We start from the raw sequence: 18001 nt of genomic DNA on the forward strand, positions 1-18001 counted from the left end.
GAACCTTTCGTTGCAACAATTTACTACAGCCGCTCACAATGATAACCCGGGAAAGGAAAAGATCTAGGTCTAAGTTCTAGATGCACCACCGAGGCAAATTTGCTTAAAGACAACTCAGCAAACACGCGTGCCGGGACCCAAGAGCAGCACCGAGCGCTTCACGTGCCCGTGATATACCCCGCCACACAGCGGCCGTGACGTCACTCCCCGGGGACGGGTGCCGCGCCCGGCCATGCCGCGCGGCGCGTGGCCGCGCCCGGCGATTCGCCCCGCTGCCGCCGCCGCCTATCCCGCGCGGCGCATGCGCGGAGCGGCGCCGCCGCCACCGCCTTCCCCGCGCGGCGCATGCGCGGAGCGGCCCCGCCGCTGCCGCCGCCGCGGTGACTTTGGGCGGGGGCGGGGGAGTGGTCGTGGCCGCGGCCGCTCGCAGCGCGGAAGGAGAGCGGAGCGGGGCCGGCCCGGCCGCGGAGCGGGCGACAGCGCGGGGCGAGGAGCAGCCGGCGGCGCCTCGGGGCGGCGCCGAGCGGCCGCGGGGATGAAGGACCGGCTGGCCGACCTGGCGGAGGTGAGGGCTGGACCGGGTCGGGGGGCCGGAGGCTGCCGCCCCCTTCTCTGAGGTAACGGTCGGGGCGGAACGTCTTGAGGGCACCGCCGTGGCCCTGGTCATGTCCCCAGCCCTGGGGGCACGGAGGTGCCGGGCCTAGCACGCTGTTTTCCAGCGGCCTCCGCTGGGAGAAGAAGGAGGAGGAGGGAGGACTTCCTCCCCGGGGATGGGAAGACGCTTCTGAGTGGAGGGGCTTCTCCAAGAAGCGTCGGGAGCCTCTGCTCTTATCCGTGCTGTTTTCACTCTTCTCCGGACCTCCTGCACCCTTTAAATACTGATATTCGAAAGTTGGCTAAGATAGGGGAAATAACTTTGTTTTCGAACTCTGTCCGGCGTATGGGGGAAATTACCAGCGCTGGAACTGTTTAACCAGCAGTAAGTTCATCAGCAAATAAAGCTATCTGCAGATCCTGCTTTGCGCCTGTTTACAAGATGGTAGCTAGAGATGTTTATTCGTTCTTTTCCTTCCCCTGGTTCGCACTGTAAAGGCGGTACCCTTAGAAAGAAGGAGTTGGAGGGAGGAGGTGCTGGGTTTACTTTCAACAGGACGTGGCTTTGCCAAAATAAAAGAATATTTGACCTCCTTTAAGGAAATGAATTAAACTGGAGAGCATGTAGGGGTCTCTTAGTTTTAGGACTCTGCATACGCATATATAAAGGGTTGGCCTATGCTGAGGTACATGCAGATTTGGGGCTTATTTGGGCTATTTTATGTTTCAGAAAATACACTTCAGAAGCTCCTTGTTTAGGCAATGGGATTCCTAGTCTCTCTACTTTCCTCTCCAAAAGGATGGGCTGACATTTTAAAAGTCTTTGCATGATTAGGTTACAGTGTCTTTCCCAGGAAAGGTAGAAAAGAGTTATGACAAAGGAAACTGTATTTTCTCTTAGGTTATACTATATATGTACATATATATATATATATCTTCTTTTTAGGTCTCTTCTCCTAGTTCCTTCACATGTCCAGGTTGTAGCAATTCTCTGACTGTGGAGAAGCAGCAGTAGCCTGACTAAAAGAAAATAAAAATTGTTCGCTTAAATATTGTTATAAGCTTTTTTAAGTAACCCTGTGTGTAGGGGTTTCTAGGCTGGCTTTAGTGTTTTTTAACAAAAAGCACCGTTCTTGCATCATTGGACAACAATTTTTTCCTTGGTCATATGATTTTATTTATTTATTTTTAATACAATAACTTGAACAGCACTGCATTAAACTTTTTTTTTTTTGGTGAACTAATTCCTGGGCATTCACATAATGTCTCAAAAGCTCAATTTAGGAGTGGGATCAAGATCCACAATGTCACAACTCTGAAGATGGTAAAACTGTAGTAGTAAGACAAAGCTTCAAAATGCATTTTTTTGAGGTTTGAGTTGCTTCTTTTGAGATCACTTCTACATTAGTCTTTAAGCACAGAATCATCTGACAATTAGCCACAAGTTTTCCATGCCATAACAGCATAAAGCAGTTTCCGATAGTTGGTCCCCATACAATCCTTTACTATGTTGTGGAGTAATTTTACCAACATGTGCAATTGGTGCCTGACACATCTAGTTGGCCTGTGGGAAAAATGGAAAGCTGTGTCAGATGCTTGATGTATATATATATTTGTGTGTATACACGTATACACGTATATACACACGTGTATACACGTATATACACACGTGTATACACGTATATACACACACGTATAGCGTATGTATTTTTTTTTTTTGTCAGCTGACTTTATTTGCCCTGTGAGCTCTCTAGAGCTTTTTAAAGGAAGTGTGAAGATTTGTTACGCGCACGCAGCAGTGTGGCACCTGCTGCCTCCTCAGGGTGAAGCCTGGACGGGACCGCAGCGCTTGGGCAGCGCTGTTGTTCTCTCTGCAGTGGGTTTGCTGTCACATACAGCGTGGTGCCCTGGCAGCAGTTTGGGTCTGACTCAGTGGGATAATGGTGATCAGCAGTTATCCATGCAGCCTGTCAGATATTTCCTCTGGAATACAGCTGATGAACAGTGCTGAAAGTGACCAAACTCAAAGGGAATTTCATGGGCAAATAAGTCATGTTTTTAGTCCAAAACCTGCTTGCTCTTGAAATATCTGTGGCTTCTGTCATATAAACCAACTTCTGGAGAAACTTGCTATATTTTATAAGTCTATAAATATGGAATTTTATGGCCCAAGTTTTTAATGCCCAGGTAAGGCAAAAGGTAACCTGCAAAACAGGCTTCATGTGAATGCCAACACAGTTTAATAAAGCTTTTATTAAAGTTGTTTGTGGTACTGCTCATACTGGGAAGGTGAGGTAGGAAAAAATTACTATGTTTCAGCTAAACTTGCTGATGAGAAAAGTGACATTTTGGTTGAATATTGTGCTCTTCCAAATAAGGTGTATCACTTTGCTTAAGCTGAAAAATAGCAAATAATAAATTGATCACTTCCCAGTGGCCACTTAAGGAATGTGAGGAATAGAGGTTGACAAATCATGTATCTTTCAAGTGCTGATGCAGGCTGCCCACAAACACTTTGAACAAATTGTTAACAGCCAATAGATCTGTCGTCTGTATCACTGCAATAGAATGTGAAAGTGAAATTTTGCATAATCAGAACTGCTCAGTTGTAGCTTTACCTCCACAGAGAACTTAAATTGATTCATTCGATTAAGACTGAAGTGTGTTTAATATTTTATGAAGCTGTTTGGTCTTAAGGAAAAACTGACAGATGTGGAATCTCATAGCTAGTACTACTTTAATTGTTTTCATTTTAGTTAAATGGTATAATACAAAATTTTGTTATAAATAATGGGAAGATTGGTTCTTTACTCAGTAAGTGTAAGTGGAAGGTCTTTTTGTAGCTAATGAAATTCAAGCTCTTTGAAGTGCAGCTCCGTCTTAAATATTAAATTACAACTGATAGTTCTCTCGCACTGTAATCTCTGGTATGGATAGAAATCGTGTGATTAATTTTTGGGCACTTTGTTCCTCACTTATTTTCATTAAGCAGGATTATTAATTGGGAAAACCTCTAAGAACATTTTTTTTGATGATGATGATTGAGTTTCAACGTAAGTAACTACCAAATGAGTAACTTCCTAAAACCTTTTGAGAGACATTGTTATTGTGGATGACTGGAGAAGGGTGCAGGATGGCAATAACATCTTAAAGTTTTTATTTATTCCTGCATTATTGTTCCCCTGAAATGAAATGAAATATTATACATATATATATATAGTTAAAGTATTAATGTGTGTGAATATATGTGCAACAATATATATGAAATATCTACAATATTTTATGGCACTAATATTATCATGCAGGGACTTTTTAAATTTGCAGAGGGGGGAAAAACATCACAACTGTTTAAGTATTATTTTTTTCTTGAAAAAGTGGGATACTCCCTAATATTTTCATGCTTATATTATCACGTAAGTCTTTAGTTAATAGAAATATTTTGGCATTGATTTAAACTGCAGAATTGTCTTGCAAATAATCCACACCTCATCTAATTTAATGAATCCAGAAGCAAAGGGATTATTGGATAATAGGATCAGAAATAGGAGCTGAAATTTGGTGTTGCGAGATCAAAGGCAGAGGGACTTCTGAGAAAAAGAAGTCTTCATCATGAGTTTCTTTAAATATTAGCAAACCTGTAGCTTATCTTTTCTGTCAGTTAACCCCTAGACTGTATGGTAACGTGCAGTAATTAATATTTTGTCCTGTTCTTCTTTAAGTGTGGTTCAAACAGCCTGTGTTCTACAGTGCGAGTTAGAAAGCATGAAGGCTAGAACTCTGTGCTTTTGTGTGATGCATGTTAATTCTCTTTTCCTTTTACCAAATTTGAATCTTCGTCAAGACTCTCTTGTTCTGCTGGGCTAGCTCAGGGGTTAGGGAAGTATGACTCAGTGAATGTGCCCATCTCCAGAGTAACCTCTCAGTGAGTGTGTGTCATGGGAGCTTCTGTCTTGCTGGCTGCTGTGCTGCGGAGCTCTAGATTATGTAAGGCATCTACAGTTTAGTAGAGCAAAATTATATCAAAATCACTGCAGAATGCGATTCCTGAAAGTAGCCAAGAGCAGCAAGTAGTAGTCGTTGACAGCTTTTTGTTCTGCAGGTTTCCTTTGCTTGCTTGGCTCGCCACATCACAAGTCAGAAAGTCTCAGCACAGCTCTTAGTGTTTCCTTAAGAAGGTTTGATTTATTGTCCTTGTCCAGGTAGTGCTGAAACTGAATGTTATTTTCGGTTCACATGGAACTAACTGGATGTATCTTTTATGTTATGAGAGAACACTTGTTTATTTTTTGGTGTTAATTTTGTATTTTAATATTTTTTATGACAAGTAAAGGAAACTTGAAAATCGCCAATAGGTGACTCTCGTCCTAAAGTTGTTTACCGAGTATGTGCCCTCGGATTCACAACTCCGTGGTAGTCAGCTGACTTCCTTTGACCTCTCTTCTTATTTGTCCTTAGATTACAGTTCTTAGAAGAAGAAAACTTCCCTTTTGACCTTGCAGACTATTGATAGAAAGAAGTCTCAGTGGTCTCCGAGTAGAAAATAATTTTATTTCACTACTTTTTTAAATTTTTTTTTACAGTGTAAAAGAAATGAAGATGGAGAGACAGTTGTTGTTGAAAAAGACCATTTCATGGATGACTTTTTCCAGCAGGTAAAGTTGTGTAGATTTTGCCGCACTCTAAAGACTTACAGCACTTTTTTTTTTCTCTTAATATTTTTAATTATGTGTACTCTTCTACCCGCCAGTAATATTCTGTGCAATATACAAAACCAAATTGTAGTAATGCTAGTAAGGCTTTAACTCTTGCTTGTGTGCTTTTTTTTAAGGTGTGGGCCAGGCACGGGCAGGGGGCGGAGAGGTGGTATTTTTTGCCTTGAGTGCAGTCGTAAAAATGTTTCATGCTTTCTTTATGAGGAATTTGCTTAACTCTCTTAGCAGGAAAAAAAAAAGAGTAGTATCGTTTAAATTTTTGGCCATTCTGAATCTGTTTGCTATTAAAAATAATCCTGCTTAAAAAAAAGTATATGCTTAGCTGACAATGCTGGTAATATTAATGATCATATTATTTTAAACATTATTGAAGATTGGATAACTAATAGAAATGTAGCTATATAATTTTGCCCTAGAAATATTTATCAGCTTTACTTTTTACGGTAGTGTCAACATAGGACTGCTGTGCACATGCTGGGGTTTCTGTCAATTACTAATGCTGCAGTAAAATGTTTGAAATTTTTACTACCCAAAACTCCTTTTTTCAAAAAGGAGTCATTCACAAGGAATTATTCTAGTGCTTTCATTGCCATATCTTTCTTTTCCTTTAGGTTGAAGAACTTAGAAATAATATAGCAAAAATAGCACAAAATGTGGAAGAAGTGAAGAAGCAGCACAGCATTATCCTGTCAGCACCAAATCCCGAAGGAAGTAAGTATCACTGTTTTGTTCCATATGTGTCAGTAGGTATTTGGCAATTAATTTTGTTTTAGCTATGGATCAGAATAGAACTTTAGAGCAGATGCAATATATTTCTTTAAATATTTCAGATGAAAATATAATGAAAATAGTTACTTTTGGAAAATTCTCATTTGAATAAACATTTGTTGCATCGTCCACACCAGTGCTAGTCTTCACACTGGCTTAACTCCCCGGTGACATCGATCTGCCTTCACTAGTTTACAGCTGCCCCTGTTGTTTTCTCAGCAATCTGTGATGAACAGAGAAAGATCAATTTAACAATACCTAAATTTGTGCAACCATTAGCACTTGGAGAAAAGCTGCTGTTGCTGTTGAAACTTGAACACTGAACTGAATGTAACCCAAGCTAGGGATGGTCTTCAACTCAGCCTTGCAGTCCTGTAATCACATTCAGCCAAATCAGATTTCTCTTTGCCCTGGTAGGCTACTTAATTTCTAAAAAATATATCTTTTTTAGTGCTTTTACTCATTTTGCTTACTAAATACTCATTTTCTTCTGCTCATAGGTAGTAGATGTCTAGAGATGATGCTTTGAGTGTCTTCTAGAAGAAATGTAATAATTTCTTATCAATAACTAATAGTTTTGATTTTTTTTTTAAGGGACAAAGGAAGAACTTGAAGAGTTAAATGAAGAAATAAAGAAGACTGCTAATAAAGTCCGAGCCAGGTTAAAGTGTAAGTTGGGAGGAGAAATCAAATTGCCATTAAACATAATATGTTTTTAGGATATTAGGAATGTTATATACTCCTTGCATTGTAGCTGAAATTCTGAGATTTTACAGCTGCATTATGTATGCATAAATTGTATTGTATGCATCTTTCCTGGTAGTCCCAAAATTTTAAGAAAATGCTGTATAAGTTTTATTCTTTTAACAACTTTAATACTGAGCCTAGAATGCAAAGTTTCAACTTTTGTTTTTGTTGTTTTTTTTTTTTTCTGAACATATCAACCATTAGAGATCACAAGTTTACTGTATTCCTTCTATTTTCCCTATAGTGCTTCCTTTGTGTACCCCAGGTTCTTTCCCATTATCTAAGCATTATAGCTGAAGGCTGTTGTCGTATAATTAACCTTTCCAAAAGAAACAATCAACTAATCCCTTCTTGTCATGCTTCTTGGTTAAAAAAATATAGGTCTCGGCACAGCCCAGTTTGTGAAGCAACACAAAGAGCTTGTTTACTTGGAGAAATAACCTAGAAAATTGTACTGTGAAGGACTACTGCTGTGTGCAAATGTATTCTGCAACTGAAATGCCATTTTATGGTCATACTGTGTTTTGGAAGAAGTTGAACTGGAGAAAGAGTCTGCATGGCATAAATGCCTGCCTAGGGAATTGCTTTTAAATTCAGACCGTCTAATTTTGCTGTGCCTTTGCTCTGTGGGCATGTCCTTAATTGATCAACGTTGACTTTAAAATATGGTAACTGTTTGAATTACAATTCAACGAGATTACAATCAGTATATACTTTGTTCTGTTATGCTTTCATAACCACTAGAATATGATGTTTATCATTTAAATTGCAGGAGCAATCTATTTTGTTAGGCCTCTTGAAATGTGTCAAGGTTAATAGATAGCTGTCTGCCTCTTAAGAGTAATTTAAGCACTTACAGTTTTAAGATCTGGTTTCAAATTTAGTAATTAGTGAATTAAAACAGCAAAAAAACACAAGAAGCATTAAACTTTGTTTGCAAGGGAATTGTATATCCAAAAAGTGATAATTAGTAATGACCTTGATGTACACTATTGAATAATTGACCATTGACTTGTATTTTTGTGTTCTTAGCTATTGAACAAAGCTTTGATCAGGGTGAGAATGCTAATCGGACATCAGTGGATCTCAGGATACGAAAAACACAGGTATAATTATGTAATCCTTTTTTAATTCTTTTACTAAACCAGATAGTTTTAGAACTTCATATTCTGTTTTGAGTTCAAATATTAATACCATTTTTAATTTTGTGCAGTAGCAGTTGTTGTAAACTTATTTTCCTTCAAAATTCTTTTGTTATATACATTCTTTATCTTTAAAAAACAGCATTCGGTGTTAGCTCGGAAGTTTGTGGAGGTCATGACAGAATACAATGAGACCCAAATTCTTTTTCGAGAACGCAGCAAAGGTCGGATACAGAGACAATTAGAAATAAGTAAGTGACCTGAATACTACTTATAAAAAGCTGAGTTATGTTGGAGTCTGTCTTTATTTCCCATTGCTCAAAGATGGTATAAACCATCAAACATCTTGGACGCTTTCTTGAAGCATGTGAATAGGAGGGAAAAGAAATAATTCTTTTGGGTGACATAAACTCTGATGTTACTCTTTAGAGTACTTGTAAGTTTGCTGTATTTTCTTTACAATTTTTCTGTTGAAAATTATTAAATATCTATATCCTTTGTTTCAGATATATTGTGTTGCAACTTTAAAAGAAACCTTAAGCTTACATGCAGACACTGCTTTTTAAGCGTACAGAATATTTTGTAGCAAGTATTACTAAAACCAATCCAAAATTTACATGTTAAACAGCATTCTTATCCTGTTTATGTCAATAAGAATGTCTGTTAAGTTCATCTGATAGTGTCACCGGTGCTGCTGTTAGGCTCTAATCACTTGTTCACTGATTCACATGAACTGATTCTGCCATTCATGACTAGAAAAGCACCGAACTCTTCATAGGCAAAATGATACCTTGCTAGTGTAAAAGACTACCTTGTTTTAACTGGAAAAATACTCAAAATAGGAATTTTCTTCAAATTGTTGCTCTTTATGCTGTGATAAAATTTTATGTTGAGTAGTAAATAACTTGATGTTATATGGTGTGCTGTTCTTATCTTAGCTGGGAAGACTACCACTGATGAGGAACTGGAAGAAATGTTAGAAAGTGGTAATCCTTCAATTTTTACTTCTGATGTACGTATTTCTGCTCCAGTAACATCATCCATTCTGTTTCTTCTGCTACCTAGCTGTATGTCAGCACATAACGATGTTCTTTCTTGTACTTTTTAAGATTATATCAGACTCTCAAATTACTAGACAAGCTCTGAATGAAATCGAGTCACGACACAAGGATATTATGAAACTAGAATCTAGCATACGGGAACTACATGAAATGTTTATGGACATGGCAATGTTTGTTGAGACTCAGGTAAATGAAATGCACTTTAAGCGGGATATTTTTTAGTCTTTAAAATATGCAGAGATAATTATATTCAGGTAATTAAAAAATGCATTGGGTTTGTAGGTATGATTTTTGTTCTCATCTCAGTGATGTAGATCTTATGAAAAAAGTCATTAAAGGGTTTTTTCTTCCATTTTAGACTAACTGCAATCTATCTGTACTGGTAGTATGTTACAGGTAATTGAAGTATCGCCAACTGAAAAGAAGGTCAACATGCTTTTACCGGGGGAAAGGGAGGGAATATATTTTTATTTGTCTAAGAAAGAGTTTTCTTTCTTCAAATGTCAGCTAAAGCTGATATCATGGAAGGTTGTTTGGGATTCTCACAGACATGGTATTGGACTACTGTAGAGTTAAATGTGTGCCAGGAGGGATGCGTGCAGTCCATGTACAATACACAGATGTCATCTCTGTTGTAATTCACATGAATGTAAAGGGATTGATAAATCATCCAAGTAGTCTGTTATAAGATTTATCTTAAGAGGTGTGTGTTCATGCCATTATAGACTTCAGATACCAGTTTTCTAACTAAAATACTTTTGATCTTAAAATCATCTGACTTTTGCAATGAAGTGAAAAGGTTAATGTTCAGGAGAGAACTGTTCAGTGGAGGCTGAGTTGTCCTGAAAAGAACAACCGATCTGGTTGTTGGTTCTAGAAGTTTTATGTTACTTGATCATTAAAATTAAATTTGTAGCCCAGGAAAATAGCTAGCAGTTTTTAATTAAGTAAATATATTTCACATGATGCTAGAAATGAACAAAAGTTACTTGTGCATCATTATTTAATGCTTTGCTGTTTACTGCTGCTGATTTTTCTCTTCTGATGGACAGAAACACAGGTAACGAATCTACTGTAATTTTCCACCAATCCTCCATTTCATTACCGAAGTTCATTCATTATAATTATTTTGGATTTATGTACTGGCATTCTACACCTTCACTTGCAAGGAATCTTGCTTCCTCAAGTTACTCCTCAGTGTGTTATTTTTAGATCCCAGTTAGTTTTCTCAGTATCTGTGCCTTCTTCGAAGTGTTTGAGATGATCAGTGCTATTTCCTGCAAGAGGGGGAAATGCCTGTCCTGCCTATGATTGTTCCTTGCTGCGTTAGAACTTCAAGATCTTGCTTCCCGTTCCTGTTTTCCATTACATGTCAATGCAGAAAAATTCAGCCACACTGCTTAAAACATTGACGCGTTTAAAACAATTCTTAATATTGATATTTTAGCTGTTTTCTTTAAACAGAGCTTCCAGGATTCCTGTAATAATTTTTTCTTAAAAATCTCATTTTAAGGGTGAAATGATCAACAATATAGAAAAGAATGTTATGAATGCAACAGATTACGTGGAGCATGCTAAAGAAGAGACAAAAAAGGCAGTTAAATATCAAAGCAAAGCACGAAGGGTATGCTATCTCTTTGTAACTGCTAATGATCATACTAACTTCGCATATGAAGTGACTTTCACATTTAGATGTTTTTTCTTGTACTCAGTCCTACAAAGTAAAATCAATAAATGTATTTTGCTTAGTTATAATATTTAAAATTAGATTAGAAAATGAGTTTTCTTCTTTTGTTTGTTTATTTTTGATGTGTGTGTGGGGGGCTGCTTTAGTAAATCTTTCCATAGCATATACTAATTTATAGCAGATTTTTATAAACGTGTCAGTGTGTTGAATTCATGTGTGGTAGTTTTAGTGTTAAAACTTTGTTTTACCGATAGAGAACAGAAGTTTCTTGTATAATGAAGATAGATAGTAGTTCACATGGAGCAAAAACTAAACAGTTGAGGTCACAGAGTAGAAAACCCTAAAGGAAGGGTTAATGCATTGTGCTAGTTTCTAATTCCACAGGTTCTTTTTATGAACTATTGTGATACCTACAGTTATTCAAGCTCTAAATAAATGTAAATGCTTTGCATCTTCAAAACTGGTAAACTTATCTGGAGGTGTAGCTATAAAGTTGTCATGTTAGCTGAAAAAGTAGAATCACTAGTTTTGCTGCAACAGCATTGCTGCTTAGAATTCCATCTGTAATCTATTCCTTTTACAGAGAACTGCATTTTTTACCCCATAAGAGTATTAAATTGGAGTGAAACTGTTTAGAGAAACGTTTATAAATAGCATGCAAGAGTATACAGAAAAACTTAGCTCAATTTGAGAATACTGTGTGTTTTAATAAAAATATCTAGATCTAAAACCAGAATATTTTAAATTTACACTAGTGCAAGTCTTAATGTGTTTGATTTTAAAAATGTAACTTTCTTTTTGACAGAAAAAATGGATAATTGTCATTGTGTTATTGGTGTTGCTTGCCATAATTGGTCTAATAATTGGTTTGGCTGTTGGTACTCGGTGATGCTTGGATAACTTCAGCATGCATGCCTTCCTGCCAGTGTGGCAGTAAGTAACTAATCAACTAATTTTGCTCGTGTTTTGCTCTGACAATTTGCTAAAACAGTTCCTTTACTAACGCTTAGTATGTTTACAGTTAACATTGGGGGTGGACTTGAATTGGGTCTTCTCCATCGGTACTTTAGAGTTCTGTGCATGTGAATATTGAAAACTGACATCTAGTGGTAAGTTAATAAACTTACAGCATGCAACCATGTTATGTAAGACCTGCCAACAAATAAGAGAAAGCAACAAAACATCCATTGAATGCCTTAAGGCATTCAGTGTTTTTATATACCTAAACTTCACTCTTGCAAACAACCTGAAGTAAGATGGAATATTAGGTACATTTGGAGCTTTATCAAATAAGGTTATTTGCATTTTTTAAACAAAGCTTTCAAGAAAAATAGATACCTAATACTTACAACTCTGAAAACCTTTTACCTTGCAGCACATCCTAAAATTTCTTATTTTTATTTTTTTAATACTGGACCTTACGAAAGTCTGTAACTGTGTATATATAAAAAGAATGTCTGTGGAAGAGAATAACCTGAGTATGCATTTCAGAATTCTCCAGGTGTTTTCCTGTTTGCTCCACTAACTTAAGTTTCCTGTGGGGAAAATAACACCTTATCTAGTCAGGCTAAGAAGATGAAAGGGTTGAGACATTTCAGAAAATCAGAAATTCAATTGTCTTTACTAACATATTTTTACTATCAGAGTTTTAAGCTCTCACAGCTAATCTTAAGTTTATAGACAGATAGCAAAATTTACTGTATTGTATTGCTGATAGTCAGAAATACTTGGCTTAACTTCAGAGTTTGCATATAGAACACTTTTTGTTTTTCCTTGCAGTACTTATGAAATGTTAAGTGGATAGTGTTTTTATAGACATGTTACTTAATACCACTAACTGCACAACTGTCAAGTTTTGAGCAGGCTCCAGTTATTTATTCAAAGAGAACAGCAGTAAACTGTTTAAGAAACCTCAGATTTTAACTTAATAAGTAAATGTTTACTATTGCATCAGTTTATTTAATGATACTAACAAGTTGCATGTGGTTACTAATTATTCTATAAAACAAAACACAGAAGTGTTACATGGATATCTGTAGCTTGTCACTGTCATTACATGTACCTTAGAAAAGAAAGACAAACAAATAGAAACTTATGACAGGAAGTAATCTTCAAAAAGAAAATCCAAACACTTCTGATGGTTGGATTACCAACGTTGTTAACTGGCTGTCAGTATACTCTTATTTAAGTGCTATGTCTGAGATATATTAATCTAAAGTTTCTTCTCTTTTTGCAGAAAATGATGTACATAATTATATGCGTAACTGTCTTGCTTCTGATACTTGGGATTATCCTAGCAACAACACTATCATAACGAGCACATTCCGAGAGTTGTGAACCTTCAGAAACTCATTCATTTGTCAGTAAAACCAAACATTTGTTGTAAAAGATGCCTTATACTGTTGCATGATAATGGCCTATTACTAATGGATAAAATGAAAAGAAAATCACTTTTAATGTTTACTCCTAAATGAAGATCACAGTGAATGAGGATATGTATGGATTTTCATCATAAAGTGTACATTTTTGAGACTGAAACTTGTTCTTAATTGCTTTGAACTAAAGTAACTTAATTTTTTTCATATCTCAGTGTTAAGCAGTTTAATTAGGGTGTTGAGACACAATTTATTGAATTTTGACTGTTTGGCTTTATGCTCTATTGCTAATACAATTCTAATTAAGAATTTTAGTACCATATCAGTGCTGCTTTTCTTAGCACTCTTGTGAACATTTTTATAAGATGTAGCCATGCCTTTAAATATAATAACTATTCAGTCACCTTAACCTGTCTAAGCTTTATACCTAAAAAATCTTTCTGCATCCACTGCTAAAATATTTTATTCTAAAAGGACTTATTTAATTATCTGCCTATTTTGTTAAAGCTTTTTTTACACTTCCAGTATTTTTTTCAACATGACTAGGGTTAACTGCTTTAAATACTTCTTTGCCTGTATAATCAGAAAAATAGTTGTGATGCTTTCTGGTGAAAGAATACAATAATGAAACACGCAGAACTTTAGCATGTAACTTTACAAATAATCCTTGTTTTCCAAGTGGAACTGATGGATCGGTTTAGCCTTACTGTTTGTATGAATATGACAGAAATCACACTTTTTCATCTATAAAGCCAAATCAAGATTTCATTTTCGTAAGGCTGCTTATGCTAGTGTGTGAGTAGAGTACATAGGGACAAATGAATCCCCTCAGAAATCTCCCAAATGTAATGTAAACTAAGACACTGACTTGTTCAACTTATGCATTATATAACATATATGAAGTGTTTTAGTGCATACCTATTGTAATGATAGCTTATAAAGCTTGGAAGACTTCAAATGTAACCAAATAACTGCATTTAATGTTACAGGGTTTTTTACCTTCTGTGTAAAATATGTCACTTTGATTTTTTTTTTGATTGTTCTTATCGGTTCTCATTGTTTAAGGATATCCATGTAGATATGTAGATATATTTACACAAAGAGAGAAAGTATAATGGGTGCCTTTTTCAACAGTCTAAAACTACACTTGTCAATATTTCCAGATATTATGTCAGCTATAGATAATGCTAACTACAGTAACTCTGTTTAAATGTATTTTGTTGAAAGTGTCTGAGATCAAAGTAACTCACTAAGATATAATTCAGTCTTCCTGATTTCCTTCATGAATTTCAGCACAGTTTACAATATATATTGTGTGTATGGATACTCCTGCTTTTGCTGCCCAAATATACTGTGAATATACTGGATCTCTTAAGATGTCAAATATGTAAAAAAGCTTGTTTATCTTTTGCAAGTCAGCCATAAGAAGGCTCTGGAAAACCATGAGCTTTTATAATGAACAGATTTCTTTACCTCTAAGTCTGGAACACTCACCAGTGGTTGTGAGTAGGTTTACATACAAGCTAAGGACAAATTGCTTGACTTAACTCATTTTAAGTAAAATATATTTTATTCTGTAGCTTTCTAGATTTTTATCAATAAATGTTATTTATAGAAATACTCAAATTAGTTCAGGAAAAAATCAGTTTTGTTGTCTAATTGATGGTTATCTCAAATGGCCCCCAAAAATAGTCATGTTCAATTTTCTACTTTTTATGAAAGACTGCCCAAGTAGACTGAAAATTTGAATAGGCCACTCCATACTTTTTTATTATTATTTGTTATATAGCTGCCTCAGAGTGTGTGTGTGTGGTGGTTTTTTTTTTTTTTTTTTTTTTTTTTTTTTAACCTGAACCTCATTATTTGCCTTTTTTCCTGTTAATACTGGGGGGAGGAAATCTCTAACCTATGCATTAATAAATTTATCTCAGCAAGTGTCTTGTGGCTCTCTCTATTTATGATGTTGGGGTGTGTGTTGTATTTCCAGTAAATGTATGTTTTTGTGAACAGATCCAACAGCTGATATCTATGCCTCAGAGTAGAGGTTTTGATAATGTTTCCGGAAGCTCTTAATGAAAACAAATATGCAAGTTAACAAATTAGGTGTAGAGATAGTGCTGTGTAAGCTAGCTTTTTATTTATGGCTACTGCCCGTAGAATTTTACTTCAGCATTAAACTTGATAACATGGGAGGCGTTTATTAGAATAAAGCTGTTCGTGTATTCTCAGGAAATCTCCCTGCCGTGCACTTTTCAAATGCAGAGTTAAAACAGACCCTCCTTCCTGCCTGCCCCAGCCTCTCGGCTGCAGGCAGTAATTGGAGGCAGTAATTGAAGGTCTGCAGCAGATTCAGAGCTGTGTCGTACAAGCGGTTCTTGGAGCCTGTCACCTCTGCGCTGATGTTCAGACTTGGCTTCTCTTGGTGTTTGATTTCTTATTTTTTTTTTGCTGGCATTGAGTAGTTGAAAGGCTTTGAGTGGTGAGGATGCACCTGCCTTTCTTGGTCTTTTTGCTCCTTTTGGCCTGTCCTGTGCAGCAGAGGCGGCGCCGCGAGCTGGGAATGGGAACCTCCTCCCCTGGCACCCACGGAGCCAAAGGGGAGCCTGTGACAGCAGAGGTGCCAGAAGGGTGCTGCAAATGGGAACGAGTGGTTTCCGTTCTCTTTTCTTTTTTAAAAAAAACTTCATAAAAGTTTAAAAACTTTTTTACATTAACTTTAAAACTTTAAAACATTAACTTAAAAAAAAAGGGGGGGGGGGGCAGGGAGAAGAAATGATGTCCAAGATTGCACTTACTTTGATTCAGTGTTGTATTAATATGGAAATTCTTGTAACTTCTCTTTCAACTTAAGACTAATAAAAATAGGCCAGCAGAGTTAGGGCCAAAGTACTTAAAAGTTGGGAATTGGCCAACCTGCAACTAACTGTAGGATAATTCAGCATTTATAACTATAACTATAAATATATATACATATGTATTTCTGTACCCAGAGACTGGGCTAAGAATGGAATTGAGTAATTACTGACATGCACGTCCACAAAGGCTAACTACAAAAGGGAAATCTTAACATAGGAGGTTAAGTGATTGCTCTTATGGAGATGTGTGCAACGAAATGCCATGCTTGGATTATTTATTAGTGCAGGTATCTCTTTCTGCTTCATACGGCCGTGTGAGAAATCCTATGGGAAAATTGCCAACTCTGAATATAAATGAACTCCGTATGAATTCCATAAAATGAACTGTAAGTGTTTCAGAGGAATCTTCTCTTTGCTTCTTTGGTCTGTATACAGAAGATATATTACTAAGCAATGCAGCACCCTAGTTTTGATAAATATGATCCTGATAAAATTTGAAAAATAGAGGGAAATTGGTGTCTAAGAGAGGGGCACATTTTTTCCTATAAGAACATCTTTTAGAATAACTTCTAGGCTTCTGTGATTAGAGCACTAATTACAGGAGAAAAAAATGTTTTTTGCTTTTTAGAGTTAGTAAATAGTAGATGTCATCCGATATGTTCTTGTGGCATGTATTTGACTTCTGAAAATAACCATGGTATTCTTCCTCACTGTGTGCTTAGTGGGGCAGTCTTTGCACCTGTGAAACACTTTAGTCTTTTATATCATATACAGTAATGGACCGTGCAGTGACATAGTGCCATTTGCAGAATACTCCGGTTACTTCTGTCCAACGTGCAAAGTTCTGCCAATAGTAAAGTGCTTACAAATCAATGTTTTGGAATTAAAAAAAAAGCCTTTTATAAGCACTTATAATTGGGTGGTGAAGAAAAAGTGCTTTTGGAAATTTTAGAAAGGAAAACAGAAATGGTAAGTAGTAACAAAATAATTGTGATGATTATGTATTTTAAAGAATGCTTGGTTGCTTTTATAGGCTGTATGTGAATCCATTTACTGCGGGTAGGGGGAGAGAGTGATCTCTTTAAGTAGTAAATAGCTTTAGAAAATTGGTAAGTTATGAATTACAAATAGTAAAAGTATCCATCACAGTTTGAATTAGAAAGCAAGGGTTATTTGGCATATGAAAATTATATATTTATACTTAAGAGGACACAAGGCTGTATGTGGGAGCATATGTTAGTTGCTGACGACTGCAAGTAAACTGAGCTGGACAACATGAAGAGTGCAGGGGATGTCTGTGTGAATCCTCAGTATTTATATGTCTCCCTTGACAGTCCTTTTATGTGATCTTACAGAAGTTTTGCAGACAATTAAAATAGGCTTTTGTCAAGATAATTCAGTCTTACTATGTAGAAGTGCTAATTCTTTGGTATCTTTAGGTTTTTTTTTTTTTTTACACTGTCTTGAGGCTTCCATTGTTTTATAATATGAATGTTTTCAACATCGGGGAAGTCTGTTGCAGGAATCGTATCTAAAATTCTTGAAATAGGGGGAGGCTGTAGATAAGACGATAGAGAAACTGATGTCTGTGCAATGGTCCTGCCAGCTTGTTACTTTGGAGAACTTGGGTTTCTTTTTTTAAGTCTCCCTCATGTCTCTACTATGAGCCTACGGTGAACACCCATGTATTGTAAAATTGCAGAGTAAATTGGGTTAGGAGGGATCTCTAATACAACCTCCTTCTCAAGGCAGGGTCAGCTGTGAGATCAAAACTGGTTCTCTTGTTGCTTGATACCACTAAATAAAACACTTTGGAGTTGTGTTAAGCTGAATCTTTTAAATACAAACACAAATTTTATTTTTTTAAAAAATGACTATACGGTAGAAGCATATCTTAAAAATCTATAGAACTGTGGAATTGCACTTTTTGAGACCTTACAAATTCAAATAACTTTTAAGCTTCTGAAAAATTGATGTAAATATTTCAAAATGTTACTTTTAAATTTATTTATGCAGGAAATACACTTTGCATTTCATGCTTGCTCTGTTTTTGATTTTCT

General features: G+C 36.5%; 1 protein-coding gene across 3 annotated transcripts; it reads left to right on the plus strand.

Moving 5' to 3' along the window:
* Window positions 1-422: 422 nt before the first annotated feature.
* Window positions 423-13469, plus strand: STX2 (syntaxin 2). 3 transcript variants are annotated; one of them, XM_088532489.1, is made up of 11 exons: window positions 423-565; window positions 5175-5246; window positions 5918-6017; window positions 6669-6743; window positions 7854-7927; window positions 8106-8214; window positions 8902-8975; window positions 9073-9210; window positions 10538-10648; window positions 11517-11644; window positions 12948-13063. In XM_088532489.1, the coding sequence occupies exons 1-10, from the start codon at window positions 536-538 to the stop codon at window positions 11598-11600; spliced, it is 867 nt and encodes a 288-aa protein (XP_088388615.1). In that variant the 5' UTR covers window positions 423-535; the 3' UTR covers window positions 11601-11644; window positions 12948-13063. The 3 variants fall into 3 exon arrangements, with proteins under 3 accessions (XP_088388615.1, XP_088388617.1, XP_088388616.1); XM_088532491.1 differs by lacking the exon at window positions 11517-11644 and adding an exon at window positions 11782-11820; XM_088532490.1 differs by lacking the exon at window positions 11517-11644 and having other exon boundaries at window positions 12948-13469.
* The last annotated feature ends 4532 nt before the right edge of the window (window positions 13470-18001 follow it).

Source organism: Tinamus guttatus, unplaced genomic scaffold (genome assembly GCF_059628265.1).
Source record: "Tinamus guttatus ecotype Peru unplaced genomic scaffold, ASM5962826v1 Tinamus_guttatus_pri_ptg000459l, whole genome shotgun sequence".
NCBI lineage: Eukaryota > Metazoa > Chordata > Aves > Tinamiformes > Tinamidae > Tinamus > Tinamus guttatus.